The sequence below is a fragment of the Aquarana catesbeiana genome, linkage group LG05 (genome assembly GCF_042186555.1).
Source record: "Aquarana catesbeiana isolate 2022-GZ linkage group LG05, ASM4218655v1, whole genome shotgun sequence".
Classification (NCBI taxonomy): Eukaryota; Metazoa; Chordata; class Amphibia; order Anura; family Ranidae; genus Aquarana; species Aquarana catesbeiana.
In genome coordinates this window covers 569,084,798-569,102,938 of record NC_133328.1, presented here as the reverse complement: position 1 = coordinate 569,102,938, position 18,141 = coordinate 569,084,798, and the positions used below count along the sequence as shown (strand labels likewise).

Genomic DNA, 18,141 nt, shown 5'->3' with positions numbered 1-18,141 from the left:
AAGGCAGGCAGGTCCTTTGCCTCCACTCAGGTCTCAGATTACACTTGGCTCTCTGCTCTGTGCTGTGCAGTTTGTGACATCAGATTTCCACTCCCTGCCTCCTGGAAGTTAAGAAATACCATCTAAACTGCGTACTTTAGAAAGCTGTGGAGGAGAGAAGGCTACAGAGAAACAGCAACAGTTTATAGGAGAATTTGATTAATCACTGAGTATCACTTGAGGCTGGTCAGTTCAGTGGACTTGTGTAAGGGTTTATTATAACTTTAAAGGACAATGTGCCTGTTTGTGCAATTGAGTTCAAAAGAACCGATCATGACAGCATCACAGTAAAAATGGGTTCTTTTCTATTTCAGCAAGACTTCATCTATAAAGAAAATGCCAGACAAGCTCTGATAACTTTTACACTACCTGCTGTTCCTGACAACAGGGCAGACACATTTTCTAAAAGTAATGAACATCGTTGTGTACAGTTTTTGTCAAACTCATGGAATCTCAGACTGCGGACCTGGTTTTGCCATTGACTGAATATCATTAGAAAAATCTATTTCCAGCAGTTCATTCTTTATTATATTTGACTTATGAATTTGCAAGCAAAAGAATTTAAATGCTGCTTTTAGTTTAGCTGTATTTTTATGCACTTTAAAAAAAATACAATAGACATCGCTATCTCGTACACAACTTATATTGGTCATTAGAGTGATTCTGTCATCACTCATAAAAATCGAAATACTTCCAAATTTAAAGCTGAACTCGGGGCACAAAATCTTTAATTTAAATATATTCCTCAATAGGCAGAACGTATATAAATTCACTCTGTGTGCACCAAATGCCTTGCAAACCCAGTTATTACCTTATAAAAGAAGTGACATCACTGAGCTCCACATAGCCTGTGCAGAGAGCAGAGGTGTGGGAGGGACCACTGTTGAAATCTACAGTTTGGCAGATACAAGACCAGTCACCATATACAAGGGGAGAGAGAGCAGCAATGGATTGGTCTTAATACAGAAAGAAAGAATTAGAAAATTGAATGACTGTTCTAAAAACGAAACATTTCAACTGAAATTCTACTAGTGCAGGGATATGCAATTAGCGGACCTCCAGCTGTTGCAGAACTACAAGACCCATGAGGCATAGCAAGACTTTGACAGCCACAAGCATGACACCCAGAGGCTGAGGCATGATGGGACTTGTAGTTGTGCAACAGCTGGAGGTCCGCTTATTGCATATCCCTGTACTAGTGTAGTCAGCTTTAATCTGTATTTTTATAAAGCAGGCAGACAATACAGACACACTGGGATGTATATTTTCACCAGTATTATGGATTTGAATAGTGTAAAGCCATCTCATGCACCAGCTAGTAAACCTGGAATTAAAGTTAAACAGACTGCACCCTCAGACATTTGTCTGCAGCCAGGTCGCCAAACATGAATGGACACACTGGGTGAAAACTTTCCAGCCTATGAAGCAAGCTGATGGAGGAATTTCTCTGGCCTATCAGGAAGAAAACACCAGTGATTCATAAGGGTTCTAAAGCTGTCCATACAAATTCACTTAGGGTTCATCCACACACGCAGTGCCCTTTGACAATCTGTGTTGGATCACTTTACAGCGGGCCTTTGACAGGCGTTGAGGAGGTGTAATGTCAACTCCTCACCACCTGATTTACCCTTGTATCATCCCGATCACTCATAATTGTTATGGCCTGGGGATTAAAGTGGTTCTAAAAAGTTGAGATGTTTTTTGCCTGAATGCCTCCTCTGCATTATTATTGTTATACAGGATTTATATAGCGCCAACAGTTTACGCAGAGCTTTACAATATAAAAGAGAGACAATGCAGTTGTAATACAATAAGATACAAGAGGATTAAGAGGGCCCTGCTCAGAAGAGCTTACAATCTTATAGGGTGGGGCAGGTGGTACAAAAGGTTGTAACTGTGGGGAATGAGCTGATGGAAGTGGTAAAAGATTAGTTAGAGACGCTATAGGCTTTCCTGAAGAGATGAGTTTTCAGGGATTGCCTGAAGGTAGCAAGAGTAGGGGATAGCCGGACAGGTGGAGGTAGCTAGTTCCAGAGGATGGGAGAGGCTCTGGAGAAATCCTGGAGAGGAGCATGGGAGGAGGAGACGAGAGAGCTTGAGAGTAGGTCTTGAGAGGAGCGGAGAGGACAATTTGGGTGATATTTGGAGACAAGATTAGTGATGTAGCTCGGGGCAGAGTTGTGAATGGCTTTGTATGTTGTGGTTAGTATTTTAAATTTATTTCGCTGGGTGATTGGGAGCCAGTGTAGGGATTGGAGGAGAGGGTTGGCAGACACTGAGCGGTTGGTAAGGTGGATAAGTCTGGCAGCAGCATTCATGATAGACTGAAGAGGGGATAGCCTATGGAGAGGCAGGCCAATGAGAAGGGAGTTGCAATAGTCAAGGCGAGAGATTAACAAGGGAGTGAATGAGGAGCTTGGTGGTTTCATTTGTTAAAAAGGGGCACATTTTAGAGATGTTACGGAGGTGAATTAAAGTGATATTAAAGTTTTTTGTTTTTTTTTTAAATAACAAACATGTTATATTTACCTGCTCTGTGCAGTGGTTTTGCACAGGGCAGCCCAGATCCTCTTCTTCTCAAGTCCCTCGCTGGCGCTCCTGGCCCCTCCCTCCTGCCAAGTGCCCCCAGAGCAAGCAGTTTCTCTGGGGGCACCGAAGCAGTCTTGCTCCCAAACCGTGGCTCTGAATGTCCATTCACACGCAGAGCTGCGGCTTGGCCCCACCCCTTCTCGTTCATTGGCGACACTGGCTGTGATTGACAATGGCTTCCGCTGCTCCCTCAGCCAATGAGAAGTGAGAGTCCCCGGAGAGCCGAGGATCTCGTGCACATTGCTGGATCCAGATGAGGCTCAGGTAAGTATTGGGGGGGGGGGCTGTTGCCTACTATCCCCCCCTACTACACATACTATCCCCTCCCAAACACTTACCTGAGTCCTCAATCGATCCAAGCAGGTCTTCCCTCTTCAAGCCACACTGTCTATGGACGCACACAGCCTGGCTAGGGAGCGCCAGCTTGCTATGTGGGCACAGGCAGTGAAAATGAGGGGAGAACAATGGCAGGGGACCGCTAAAAAAAGAAGAGGTAAGGGACTTCTCTGTGCAATATCATTGCACAGAGCAAGGAAGTATAAACTTCTTTTTAATTTGAATTAAAAAAAAGCCTATGGAACCACTTTAAAATAAAAAAATATATATATATCCTCCCAAATTAAAGAGTTGTGCAGCAACAGATTCACTGCTGACTTCAATCATCTAGTAATAGATCACTATACCAGCAGCAGCAGGTCTGCCTGAGCTTTCATACTAGGAGGAAGTACTGTGACGTAACATGTTACATCACAGTACTGTCCCGGTGCAGTCTTAAAGCAGCGCCTGAGGCCAAAAGTTTTAGTGCAAATTGGTCATCACTTGTTAGAATTTTTATTACGGTTGTCTGTATCTTCTTGTCCTGGAGTCAACCACTCCCATCATTTCTTGTCTTGGTGTTGCAAGGACAGTGTGGCAGTCGTCTGCCCTGCCAAAGTGTAGAAAGAGTTCATGACCCAGGATTCTCATCCAGGTGGGGTGAGGGGCTCCAGGGGGCTTTTGTCATTCAGCTTTTTAGTTTCCTCATGGTTTAGTAAAATCAGTTTTTTTGACCTGGAGCCAGGAGATTTTGTAGTCATCTGGGTGGGATGAAATCTCTAGTCCTGGTTTTCAGAACCCCAAGCACACTAATTGGACAAATGTGTGCTGGGTTTGTTTGGAATGACCTGACTAGGGTTCTAGGCTCCACCTCGGCAGACACAAGGTCTTTGCCCAGGAGTCAGCAGGGCTAGGGGAGAGGTGGGAGCCAGAGCAGCAAAGGGCTGCCAGCTATACAAACACAGGTGGTGAGAAAACAGTCTGTAGGAGACAGACAAGGGCCTAAAGTGGAAGGCCAGAAGAAAAGCAGTGCTGTATGTGCAAGCCAGAAGGCTGAGTGTGTATTTCTTCTTTTCTTCTTTGCAAGAGAGAGAAATTCTGAAAACCTGCAAGGGAAATGCTTTGATCTTGAATCTTTCTTTTAATAAAAGAAAAAAGAGAGTGGCGGTGTCTTTAAAAGCTCTATCACTTGAAGTGAGTTCTAACAGGAAAAAGCTTTTAAAGCTGAATTCAGGCAGATATATATTAAAAAAAAAAAAAAAAAAAATGTTTTTTTGAAGCACTGCAAGTACCTACATTTGACTGGGTTTGGGCCTCTTGCTGCCCCTTGTACAGCAGAGCTCAGACTGGGAGAGGGAGAAGCAGCACAAAGAGCCACTGAGTCGCAGTGAACATGCTGATAGAAGAAGAGAGCAGAAAGAAAGAGGAGCTCATCAGCTTACTGCTTCGCTTTTCATTGTTCAGGTTTTCGGTTGGAGGAGGGACTAGACGTGTGTTACTTTAACCACTTCAGCCCTGGAAGAGTTGGCTGCTGAATGACCAGGCCATTTTTTGCGATTCGGCACTGCGTCGCTTTAACTGACAATTGCGCGGTCGTGCAACGCTGCACCCAAACAAAATTGGTGTCCTTTTTTTCCCCACAAATAGAGCTTTCTTTGGTCTTTTGATCACCTCTGCGGTTTTTATTTTTTGCGCTATAAACAAAAAAAAAGAGCAACAATTTTGAAAAAAAAAAAAACACAATATTTTGTACTTTTTGCTATAATAAATAACCCCATTATTTTTTTTAAAAAAGCAATTTTTTTTCTCAGTTTAGGCCGATATGTATTCTACATATTTTGAGTAAAAAAAATAAAATTGCAATAAGCGTATATTGATTGGTTTGCGCAAAAGTTATAGTGTCTACAAAATAGGGGATAGACTTATAGCATTATTATAATTTTTTTTTTTTACTAGTAATGGCGGCGATCTGCGATTTTTATCAGGACTGTGACAAAATGTCACAGATTGCGACTAGGAGGAGAGGACTGACCTAGAGGAAATGACAGATCGTGGTTCCTAGCTATTAGGAACTCGCGATCTGTCTCTCCTCACAGAACAGAACAGGGATTTGTGTGTTTACACACAAACACGTCCCTGTTCTGCCTCTCATGCCCGCGATCGCTCGTAGCCGGCGGCCATCGAGACCGTCGGCCACGAGCATCGGCACCCCCCCCCCCCCGAGTGCAGCGGGTGTGCGCGCCTGCTATCCCGCTTGAAGGAGCTGACGTATGACTACGACAGCTCACGGGATCGTGTGCCGACCTGCCACAGTATAATGACGGCGGCTGGTCGGCAAGCGGTTAAGCATTTCTAACCCCCCAAAAAAATATTGGATCCTGTTAGTTTAGAAGCATGTTATACGCACAGTGCTTGTGCTGTGTAATTTGGCCCCCTGTATCACCTGAAATACCTGACGGATCCTGCCTGGTTCTGCCCTCTCCCCTCTAAACTGACCACGGTTTATCATGGCTGCTGAGCAGTGGCGGCCCATAATGCAGGGTGCAGTCCCCCTATCCATGCGTCTGGACCCCTAATGCACATGCGGGGTGCCGGACGCATGGATTCCAATGGGGTTTTTCTTTTAAGCACGTGATTAGAGCCAGAGGCTCTAGAAGGCTTCAAAACTGGGTGGGCTGGGGCGCAGTGCTCACCCAGTTGTGTGATAATAGTAAATGAATATTCACTATTGTCTTCCTCATTCTCCTTCCCGCCAATCAGGAAGCGGGTCATGAGACCCATCACCCGATTGGCCAAGAGGAGAACCAATCCTATTGGCCATCTAGGAGGAGGAGGGAGGAGATGCACGGTGGGGCTGGTGACCGACCGGGGGGGGGGGTTTACAATATACCACCAACCACTACTGCTGATGAGCCCTGACACTGTGGTCTCTGTCCACAGCCATCTGCAGCTCTCCTCGGTCCTCTCTCCCCCCCTCCCCACCCTGCCTGTCAGCTCTGTGTCACGGCCTGCTCCCCTCCTGTTGCTGAAGTAACAGTGTAAAGTACATGCAATCCCCTCTGCTGGAAAATGTTCTATGTCCCAGTGTCTGTGCTTTGTAAAAAATATGCCCATTACCTTATTTCACAGCGCCGCTCGGCGCTGCTCTCCTCTTCAGCTTATGTCTAGGCTCTCTCCTCCTCCTGACTGACATCAGCGGGGGATTCTCGGTCCCTCCCGCTGCAGCTGTCAGATCGGGAAAGGGAGCAGCGAGGAGTCACAGCGCTGCTGTGAAATAAGGTTGTAATGGACATATTTTTTTTACAAAGCACAGACGCTGGAGCATAGGACATTTTCTAACAGAGGGGATTTACTTTACACAGTGGCTTAAAAACCACTTTATTTGCAGATAAGAAAATAATCATGTTTGTTGCCATGCCAGACAGGACTGTGTTGTGTGACAGCGCTGTGTAAATCTCAGGCAAAGATTGACAGAAATATAAACCCTTTGGCAGGTAAAATCACTCTTCCCTATGTATTTTATCTATCTGTGTTTAGCTGTTTGCTTTAAGTTCAGCTTGAAATCTCGCCAAATTTCAGCCTATCAAGAACTTCAATCATCAGCAGGCAGAGTGCACTGCTACTATATGCTAAGGGGCTGTTTGAGGCAAGTAATACTGCATTAAATAGGGATTTACATATTTCCATTACAGAATATAAGTGGTTCTTGCTCTCTCTCAGTGAGTAACTAAATTATTTCTAAGGGTCTGAATGCAAGACGGGTAATGTTAATTGATAGTAAAACATGACTGAGCACTTTAGAGAAGGCCAAAGCCATTATCAGTTATATAAGGTGGCCCTGCAAGGTACATACACCTCCTCTCTAGGTGATATAATGCAAGAATTATCATAATACAGACAGCAAGCTAAGGAGATAAGAGATAAGCTTGGCATGCAGACAGCTGTTCTTTACAGCTACTTCGATAAGAACATACTCTGGCCAACATACTGTGATGTGTTCATTAGGCTGAATGTATATACATCATGAAAGTCAAAAAGATACACGTGAAATGTGTTTGCATAAAAAGACACAAGTTACACTCATTAGTGGCGCTTTCTCCACGGGTCTCCATGACAGCAAAAGAAAGCAAAATGTCACCTGCACACCATTTCACAAATAAAAAAGGTACATTTATTTGTCAAAGACAAAGCACAATATTTTGGGGCCATTAAAGTGGTTGTAAAGGCTGAAGGTTTTTTAATTTCATGCATTCTATTGCATGAAGGTAAAAACCCTTCTGTGTGCTGCCCCCCCACAGCCCCCTAATACTTACCTGAGCTTGCTCTCAATCCAGCGATGTGCATGAGAGCCTCAGCTGTGCCCGGGAAGCCCTCTCCTCATTGGCTGAGACAGCAGAGGGAGCCATTTGCTCTCCCTGCTGTCAATCACAGCCAGTCAAGGAGGAAAGAGCGGAGAGCAGAGCTGAGCCGCAGTTCTTTGTGTCTTATGGATGCATAGAGCAAAGCACGGGAGCGGGCATGCACCAGTACCCCTCATAGCAAGCAGCTTGCTATTGGGAGCATTGGTTAAGGGGGAGAAGCCAGGAGTGCCGGCGGGGGGCCCGAGAAGAAGAGGAAAGCCACTGTACAGAGCAGGTTACATAGTTAGTCTGGTTGAAAAAAAAAGACACAAATCCATCTAGTTCAACCAATAGGGAAGTATGAGATGTTTGTTGTTTTTATAGCACCTTCAATGATCAGTCATCGGCTGTGTCCGGTGGATATGGCCAGTGACGGATCGCGGTGCTGCGTGGCCCTGTGTTCTGGAAGCATGTCATATGACTACTATTTTACTACAGGCCAGGCAGGAGCACTATTGTTCTGGGAGGACATCATATGACGTCCTCCCAGAACACAGGACCACGCAATGGCGTGATCTGTCATCGGCCGTGTATACCGGATGGCCGATCATTGTACCGGTTTGCTGCCAGTATCATGTGATCACTGTGACTAATCACAGCAGATCACATGACAATTGTAAACAATGGATGGCTTCCTTTCATGCCATCCATTGTATACAATTGTGTTGCTAGCTGTGATTGTACCATGTGATCACTGTGAGCAGACAGGGCCAATCACAGCCCATCTGTATCATGCGATTAGCTTTGGTCAATCACAACAAAAAAAAACTGAAAGGATCGATTTCAATCAATAAAATGCATGCTTATAGCAATGAAATTCACTGCTATAAGCAATGTGCAAAAAAAAAAAAAAAAAAAAAGATCCTGGTCACTTCCCAATAGTAAAGTGTTACAATGGTAACACGATTTCTCTGGTCATGGTGTTAGGAAAAAAAACTGTTCTGCATGGTGTCTGTGTGGAGGCATCCATCTTATAGAGGCAGGGCTTTGCTTCCTTGTGTTAGAGCTGCCCCCTGATGATTGGTATTGTAATGGCTAATGTGGGAATAATCAAGATACAGCAGGAGAGGTGGAGGAAGCAGATACCCACAGAGTGAAGGAAGCAGAAACAGGGAGATGCTGGCACTGTAGGTCCTATATATACACACATACAGACACACACACCGAACAGTCAATACATTATGACGACCCACCATAACTTGTCGAGACATGGACACCACTAGACCTCTGAAGATATGCTATATTAAGCACCAAGCTATCAGTAATAGATCTTTAAGCCCTGTACGTTCAAAGGCAGGGCCTCCATGGATCACACGTTTTTCCAGCCCATCCCACAGATGCTCAATTGGATTGAGATCTGGAGAATTTAGAGGCCAAGTTAATACCTCGCCGTTGTGTTCCTCAAACCATTCTTGAATTCATCAGACCAGCCCACCTGCTTCCATTGCTCCATGCTCCAGTTCTGATGCTCAAGTGCTCATTGTATAATCTGCAGATACACAGCCCCATACGCAACTGCTATGCACTGTGTATTCTGACACTTCGCTATCAGAACGAGCAATCTGAGCTACAGTAGCTCTTCTACTGGATCAGACTACTCAGGCCAGCCATTGTTCCCCACATGCATCAATGAGCCTTAGCCAACCATGGTCCTGTTGCAGGTTTGCCGATTTTCCTTCCTTGGAGCAGTTTAGTAGGTTCTGACCACTGCAGACTGGAAACATCCCACAAGAGCCGCAGTTTTGGAGATGCTCTGGCCCAGTCACCTGGCCATTACAAACCGGCCCTAGTCAGTGTCACTGAAATCCCTATGCTTGCCCATTTTTTATGCTATCAACACACTCGCTGCCTAATATGTCCTGCCCCCCCCCCCTCTTTCAGCTGCCATTGTAACAATAAAATCAAAGTTGTTCACTTTACCTGTCAGTGGCCATAATGTTATGGCTGATTGGTGTACATAAATAATGTGATTAAGGGATATGTGCTCAATACTTATATAAATTGCGCTTCCTGCTTTATAGTAGTAATAATAAACAGCATTCCATGACAGTTAGTCCTGGTAGCCAGCTGAGCGGTTTCCAATTGCAGTTACTCACATTTTACATCCGTCATGGGCTCTGCTGGCCCACTCATTTAACAATACTGATAATACAGAAGCAGCATAGAAACTCGCAAGACAAATGGCAGTAGGACCGAGAACTCCAGCAAGGAGACTTCGATATAAAAATTAATTGGGAAATTCACCAAACTATCCTTCACCCATAAAAAAATACACATTTTCATGCCCAGCAACAAAAGACTTTCTGAGTTGGATCTACGCATAACGTTTTTTTATGTGACCAGACCAGGGGATGATCTACAAACGTAGCATAAAAATGAACAGTACAGAGTCCTGCTAGCATATCATCCTTTTATCATTAAATAACTATATACTTACATGCTCTAGGTGTACATAAGCCTGACTGGCAATATCGTATACAACATCTTTGACATTTCTCTCTTGGCTCCCTCTAATGAAATCCTCCTGTGAAGCCCCATGCTGCAGGAAGGGGAAAAAAAAAAAAAAGATACATAAATAAAAATAAACATGTCTATCCAGCAGGGATTAGAGAATACACAGCTCAGTCAAGTTGTCTCATATTGCTCTGAAATAGAGAAGATGAAAAAAAAGGTTTCTGCCCGATTCCACACCTGCACGCACAGCAGCCACATGCGAGTCCACACAGTTCATGTGCAAACAACTGCACCACCAATTACTATATCATAAAACACAATCTCATATTGAGGCTTGGTGTGCACACTGGATGTCAGTATTGATCTTGATGCCGTGTGTGACCAGCTTTTATCAATTTTACTAATTAGATGAAATTTGTAAGCTTATATATATGTACAGTGTGTGCGGGGCTGGCTCATGCCCCAGATGATGTTCTATTGAACGAAACCGGCCGGGGAGACTGAACTAGCTCCATGTTACTGCGCTTCTTGGATGGATTTGTGATCACATACCTTCTCGCCTGTTTATATCATTATTGATATAAGTGTTCTACCTTTTACGATAAAACCCATAGTTGATGGTTTTTTATACTATGTGATAGCCTTTTTCTTTTATGAATGGTGGAGTCCATGATTGGGTCCGGTGACAAGGTTGAACGGAAGCTGACCTCACATGTTTCCTGAGAGTGACCACGTTCCGAGTTCCATGCCCGTTTGACTCCATGCCGCTGGCATTGGGTCCACTGAGTCCGGTAAAAGTATCCATTTTTTTCGGTGGTGGATTCAAAATCTATGGTGATTTCTTACTGGATGGTGGCCTATCCTTCAGAGGTTAAATATATCCTCAATTTCAACATGGATTTCTACCTAACTTGTGATTTCATTTCACCTGTTTGGACTGTTTTTTGTTTTTTCCCTCATGGGTCATTTATTCACAATGCCATTTCTTATGTATGGATTTTTTGGTGATTTCAAATTATGAATTGTATTTATATTCATTTATTGCTGTTTGCACCTAACACTTTATTTTAATTTTCAGTCAATGTGTTATACTTACTGTTTGCATACTTGCACAATTTTCTAATATATATATATACACACAATATGGATTAGCGCTGCACTTAATATTCCCATAAAACACATTGGCCAGGTAATTTCCTGCAATAAAGTACATTACTGAACACATGGATGTACTCAGAAATGTAATCAAATGGTAAAGACTTGGCACAGCTCCCTTCCCAGTACAAACCGCCACACAAAAGGGTAGTCTGCCTCACCTCAAATACAACATCAAAGGGTAACTCTACTTTTGCGGGAAAAAAATGACAAAGAAAAATTACAATATAGCACATACAAAATCGCTACACAAGCCATATTGTAATTGAATGTAATTAAAAATTACCTTTGCTTTTCAATCTGCAGCCCTGTAATTTTCTGTACAATTCAATGCTATAGGGCAACCTGGAGAGGCGTACATACACCACTGATATCCAGAATACCCCCAGAAATGTAATTTCCTGCTTGTTTGATTGGTTTACTGACTTACCCATAAGTCTGCACTAAGATACAAGTTATATTATAGGCATCCTCTGCAACAAAAATGTCACTCTTTGTGGAGATGCTCAGAAAGGGTTAATCACTTTTAAAAGCGATGCATACCCTGCATTTTCCTCATTAGAACACTACAAGGGCTTCAGCTGAATAAGGCCCCTTTCACACATGCGGACCGTTTGTCTGCTTTTCATCCATCTGTTGACAGGTGGAAAACGAACATCAATGCATCTCTATGGAAAGACGAATGTAAAGGGATGATCATCCATCTACATTCTTTTAAATCTGATTTCGTCAACATCCACTTTTCAGAACGGATCAAAAGCCCTTTTTTTTCCGTTAAAAAAAAAAAAAAACGTATCGGACAAAAAACAAATGTAAATCCATTTTTGCATGAAAAATAGTAACTGAACTGGTGAAACGAGCGTCCACACATGTGAAAGGGGCCTAATAGTAATAATAAAAGTCATTTAGGTGCACTGTGTAGACAACAAACAGCATTTTCTTCCAAGTAGAAACAGGTAGGACTCTGTAACAAAGTTTGTTTAAGTACCTTCATTTACATCTACATGGGCTTGTTGTATACACTTCCACACAAGGACTACACACAGGAAATGGGCCGCTCTCATCGAGCCCAAAATTAAAGGTTAGACTGGTTCTCCATACCCCCAGTATTCTCAAACTTTAGAATCGCAGACTTCTTAACCCACTTTACTGATATAATGGATTATCACCAAGCTCTTGCCATACTCACTGAACCAGAATTAAGTAGAAAGAATTTATTCTCCTCACCTTCAAAACTCACACACGGAGACACTCACTCATCCTCCTGCATCACATACAAGTCTCCCTCCTCTTATTTATTTTATTTTTATTTTATTTATTTATTTTTGTCTCCTCTCTCCCACCCATTCCCATTCCATTCACCTCATCCCACCTAAGCTTTTTCACATTTCTCATCTTATCTATAGTGTATATGCGGGTCATATGCACTTATATTCCACCTTATCTCCCTATGTACAAATATACTCATTCAACACGTACCCATTTTCATTCTCATTCAAGCATATTAAACCATCCTTTGTAAGAAACTGATATTTGGTTACAGTATTCACAGCAAAGACTAATCTCAAGCCAACAGATTCTCAGTTTTATGCTGCACTTAACTCAGTTAGGCCCCTTTCACACTTGGTCGGTGGGTGTGTCGGCAGTAAATTTTTGCGGCGCTATTCGACCGCTAGCGGGGCGCTTTTACCCCCCATGAGTCGCCGAGAAAGGGTTAAAACCACAGCAAAGCGCTGCTGTAGCGATATGCCAGTGGGATAGCCGTGCTGCCCATTCATTTCAATGGGCAGGAGCGGTGTATACAACGCTCCTAACATGCTGCTTGCAGGAGTTTTTTTTAACAGCTCCAGCGCGAAAGCACTCAGGCTTTCACACTGGAGAGACAGGAGCAGCGCTTTACAGGCACTACGCAGGCTCTATTTTTAGCGCTGTAGCGCCTGTAAAGCGCCTCAGTGTGAAAGGGGTCTTAGACAGCAACAGTATCTTATTCATATTGTTTATTACCAATTCACATTCAATACTAGTTAATTGGTTCTATTGTCAACAGTTTAACCATTTATGTGAACATGAATCTAGGACTGCAACTAACGATTATTTTCATAATCGATTAGTTGGCTGATTATTGTTTCGATTAATCGATTAATCGGTTAATAACCTTAAAAAAAAAAAAAGTGTGGTGTACAATTTATTTAATATGTAAAGTTTTAAAAAAAGGCAATTTATTCTTAAATATCCCTATGCAGTGGTAAATAAATATAACCAACTATATGGTTAGGGAGCAAAATATCTAATCCACTCTGAGAATAACAGACAGAAGAGATATACTGTATATACTATAAGAGGAGATGTACTGTATATACTACTAGAGGAGAGATAAGAACGTTCGTTCGATTTTCTAATCGTTAGTGGGGTCAAATCGACATTCATTTTCAACCACAGTAATGGGAAAATTTGGAAATAATAAAAAAACTTCTTGGTGAAAGGAATTATCAGACAGTGGATGTGGTTTTCGTTCAGAAATTACAATTATTTTAAAAACAGAATGTTAAAAACAAGTGAAAATTTCTTTCATTCATCGAATGTTCATTGAATGTTCATTCATCAAATCTTTCGTCTGAATTTTCTCATCTGAAAATTGATCGGTGTGGCCAGCATAAGGCTCTGTACACATCTATGCAGTTTGCTTTTGTTCTGTTTCTGCAGTGCTCTTTGCTGTGCGTTTTGATTTTTGCGCACGTGATTTTGCTGCGATTTGCGTTTTTGCATTTTTTTTGGCCAATTTGTTGTTGGGCAGATTAAAAAACACAAATTGCTGCAAAAACGCATTACATGCTTTTCTGCAGCTTCTCCATTAAAGTATGTTGAACCAAAAAAGCACTGTTTTGCGTTAAAAAAAGTCCCTGCCGCTTTCCAAATACGCAGCGGCTGAAAAAGCATCGATGTGAACGTGTCCCATAGGAAACCATGTAAATGAACTGTAGTCCGTTTCTGCAAAAAGCACCAAAAAACACATAGATGTGAACCAGGTGTAAGACGTTTAGTAACATAATGGGGTTAAAAAAACGAATATCAGCCCTTTATAGTACAAAAAAAAAGCAAATAATAACTACTGTAAGGGGTTCATTTTTTTTTACTGTAGAACTGTGAAAGTAATATTTTCAGTAGCGATTATTTGCTCTTTTTGTACTATAAAGGGCTCATTTTAGTTTTTTTTAACCACATTATCTTACTGGCCGATTAATCGATTATGAAAATAGTAATCGATTAATTTCATAATCGATTAATCAATTAGTCGAATCTATGTAACCCATTCAGATTCATCCATATGTTTGTAAAACCTATATTATTTGTCTTTTGCTGATAATTCCTTTTGTCAATAAAATCTTTTTTGAGAAAAAAAAAGTGCCGTCAATGTACATTGGTCACCCGGGGGTGGGTTTTTTTTTTTTTCCTCAACAAAAGTGGGAGTTACTCTTTAACCTTCCCTCTGAAATACCTAGCAACTAACGTATACAGTTTTGTTTAAAGACCAATTCAACACAAGTTTTGTTGGGTAGATGACACATGGAGTGACTTCTGAAGAAACAAGAAACAATTTATGGCCAAGGGTATTCATTGGGCAGCACAGTGGTATAGTGCTTAGCACTCTCGCCTAGTAGTAAAAAGGGTCGTTGGTTCAAATCCCAACCAAGACAATACCTGCCTGGAGTTTGCATGTTCTCCCTGTGCCTGCGTGGGTTTCCTCCGGGTACTCTGGTTTCCTCCCACACTCCAAAGACATGCTGGTAGGTTAATTGGCTTCTGTTCAAAAATTGGCCCTAGTATATGAATGTGAGTTGGGGACCTTGGATTGTGGGCTCCTTGAGGGTAGGGACCAATGCGGGTGTATGATGTATGTGCGGAGTGCTGCGTGAATTGGCTGCACTATATGGGTACCTTAAATAAAAATAGGGATGATTGGAGACATGCACCCACACTCACTCAGGTTGAACTGGATGGACTGGTGTCTTTATTCAACCTTACTATGTGGACACTCAGCCACAAATTATTGTAAATCCTGGTGGAAGAGTCTTATTTGCTCAGTAGAACATCTATAAAGCAGGATAAATAAAATGATAGATGGACACTTTTGGAAGGTGGTGATGACACAAATTATCGTAAGGAAATTCTGTCACGAAACTTGACTGAAGAGAGTGGTTCAATCCACCAAAGGTAACTGACATTTAGTATTAGCACTCCAGATTTGATTTCCTTTTTGTTACGAAGTAGTGGAAGTCTTCACATTAATCACAGTGCTGATACCAAAAAGGCATTCCTTCTCTATGATTCAATTTGAGGTGCCTTCCTAAAGTCAGGCTGGTCATGAAAGACCCTGCTGCCTCACATTCAGCTGACAGACTGGGATCAAGATTTCATATTCCCATCTGCATCTGTTTTAAACAGTTCGCAAACATTTTTCAGTATGAGACATTCTACAAGAATCAGTATCAATGATCAGTACAAAGCTTGGGAATCAATGCAGCAAACCAGACATATGTTGGTTTCTCTCCTTAAGCGTAAGCAAAACATTGCACATCATCATATATGCACTATTCCGACCCTTTTAAGAGGACCCTCCAAGTATGGTGGTGACAGCATCATGTTGTGAAGATGTTTCTCTGCAGCAAGCCCAGGAAGGTTTGTGAGGGCAGACTGAATACAGATTGAATACATCAAAACACACGAAAATCCTGGAGGAAAAGCTGATGCTGCGGGCAGGCAACCTGACTCTTAACATAGAAGATTTGTCTTCTAGCAAGACATAGATACCAAAAACGATGCCAAAACAACAAATGAATATCTCAAAAACAGCGTTTATGTCCTGGAATGGCTAAGTAATAAAGCATTTATGGCTAGACTTAGAAAAGGCTGTTTGCTAATGTTCTTCAACAGCGCTCTGCGGCTAACACAGTACAGAAGGATCTGACAAGTGCCACAAGCAGAGCCAAACCAGTGCCTTAAGGTCACATTTTAGGCAGGCCCCACATATGCTAATAGAGTGGGGTATAGGTATGGCCTCCAAACCTATTGCTGAGGATACACCAACCCAGATAGCTGCGCAAAAAAGACCAGCTCAAGTAGTGTGTAGATGAAGCAAAAAAAAAAAACCGGATAGATCATTCTATGCTTTACTTTGGCTCCATCAAAAATTATGCCCATCCTTAGGGAGCCACCTAATGTGACATAGCTTGAAAAATTTGGGATTACATTTGATTTTTGGGCTCCTTCACGTCCCCCTTTTTTCCCCTCTTGCCTATCCTGAACAACTCCCTCTTTCTTCCAGGTATGAAACAGCCAGGAGATGGTCATCCCATGGCCTCCTGCGGGTACGCCACTTTTTATCAACCTGTACTTTCCTATCCTGGGTCTCCACACAAGAGACTTATGAGTCACCTTCCTCGGAATCCTACTGGTATATACAACTTCATACTTTACCAAATCTATACCCGGCTAGATTAGACCCTCTGTAGTCTGCTACCTGACCTGTCCCTGAGCCGGGGGGTCTTCCTGTACTGCTCCTTCCTCCTTTCTCCCTCTCTCTCTCCTCTCTTTGGTTTTGGTTTTCTCTCACTTACCTTGATCTTTTGTACTCTTTTCTCTGCTTGATTCACGTTTTTCTCTTTTTGGCACATATATACCTCTGGGCTGTTCTGCCAAATGGTGTTGTAAAATGCTTTAGTGCAGTGCTTTCCTTTAACCTTTTAGATGCAGGCCTGCTAGGGCTTTATACTAAAACAAGTTTGGGGGTTTGATAACTACTTCATGCTGCCTTTTGGTAGCCCTTTAAGAGAGCTTTCATGCCCAGGAAGCAGTGCAGCTTCTCAATCATGTGATCACTGTCATTTTCTCTTACTGTGGTCACATGATCAGGAGCCCATCTTGCTGGCTCCTGATCAGAAGTCATGACCGGAAGCAATCAGTGACAAGTCAGTGTGCCGGGTGCATAGGGTGAGCATGCTCTTAGCACACAACCTCAGGTCACCGCGGATAAATATGTGTGGCAGATGGGTGTTGAAGCAACACTATTCATGCTGCTGCGTTACGTGGTTGACAAGAGGGTAAATTGAGGACTAAGGAATCTGTTCTTCAATTCCCCTGCATAAGACTATGTATTATAAAATGATACAAATTATGAGCCAAGTGAATATTTTTATCAGCACTATTTATTTGGAACTACTATGCAAACAAGTTCAAAGTGTCTGTGTGGGAAACTGGTACACAAGGCAAAATACATTTACTTAATTATGCTGGTGCACGTTTCCAGGGCTATAGACTCTGCCGAACAGGGATGACGCAGATTCGCAAAATTTTTCAGCAAAACAATGTGAAGTGCCAAGTCACTGACAGCGTGGGAGACAAACTCCTTCCATGGCAGTCAGTGCCACATAACACAGGCCCAATGTAATTATTAAGCAACAAAATTGTATATACTTTTTATACTAAGAAAACGTAAGTGCCCATATTACCTTCAGTTTTTACTAGGGTTGTCTCATATTCCTCACTAGCAAAAAATAGGATTTTTTTTCGTCATACTTACCTGTAATATCCTTTTCTTTGAGTACATCATGGGACACAGAGTCAGGCTAATATTCATTACCTACTGGGTTATACTCTATCTCCAGGTGAATGGACACCAAAAGTCTTCAGACAGGAGGTGATCCCCTATATAACCCCTCCCACACAGGAAGCACTTCAGTTTTGTAGCAAGCACTGAATCCTCAAAAAAGAGGGGAGGGATCTCTGTGTCCCATGATGTACTCAAAGAAAAGGATTTTACAGGTAAGTAGGATGAAAAAGTCCTATTTTTTTCATTACCTACTGGGACATCCCAGAGCAACAGCCTTGAGGGGAGGGAGACACCCTGCCAAGCAATAGCCATCAGAACTTATACGGCAGCCCTCAGTACACTGCGGCCGTAAGCCGAGTCCTCGGCTGCTCGAACATCCGCTTGATAAAATTTGGTGAACGTATGCACTGAAGACCAGGTGGCAGCCTTACAAATCTGAGCCACGGATACCTGATGGTGAAAAGCCCAGGAGGTTCCTACACCCCTGGTAGAATGAGCTCTCGCCCTAAAGGGAGGAGCTTTACCTTTTAGACCGTAGGCTTGAATGACCAATTGACAAACCCAATTGGCAGTGGAAGCTTT

General features: G+C 42.6%; 1 protein-coding gene across 1 annotated transcript in view; it reads right to left on the bottom strand.

Moving 5' to 3' along the window:
* Positions 1-18,141, bottom strand: part of NDUFAF6 (NADH:ubiquinone oxidoreductase complex assembly factor 6) — a 106,164-nt gene that overhangs the window by 6,058 nt on the left and 81,965 nt on the right. Inside the window, exon 7 of the mRNA XM_073631995.1 lies at positions 9,781-9,882. Within this exon, the coding sequence (XP_073488096.1) occupies positions 9,781-9,882 (102 nt within the window). The remainder of the gene's footprint in view (positions 1-9,780; positions 9,883-18,141) is intronic.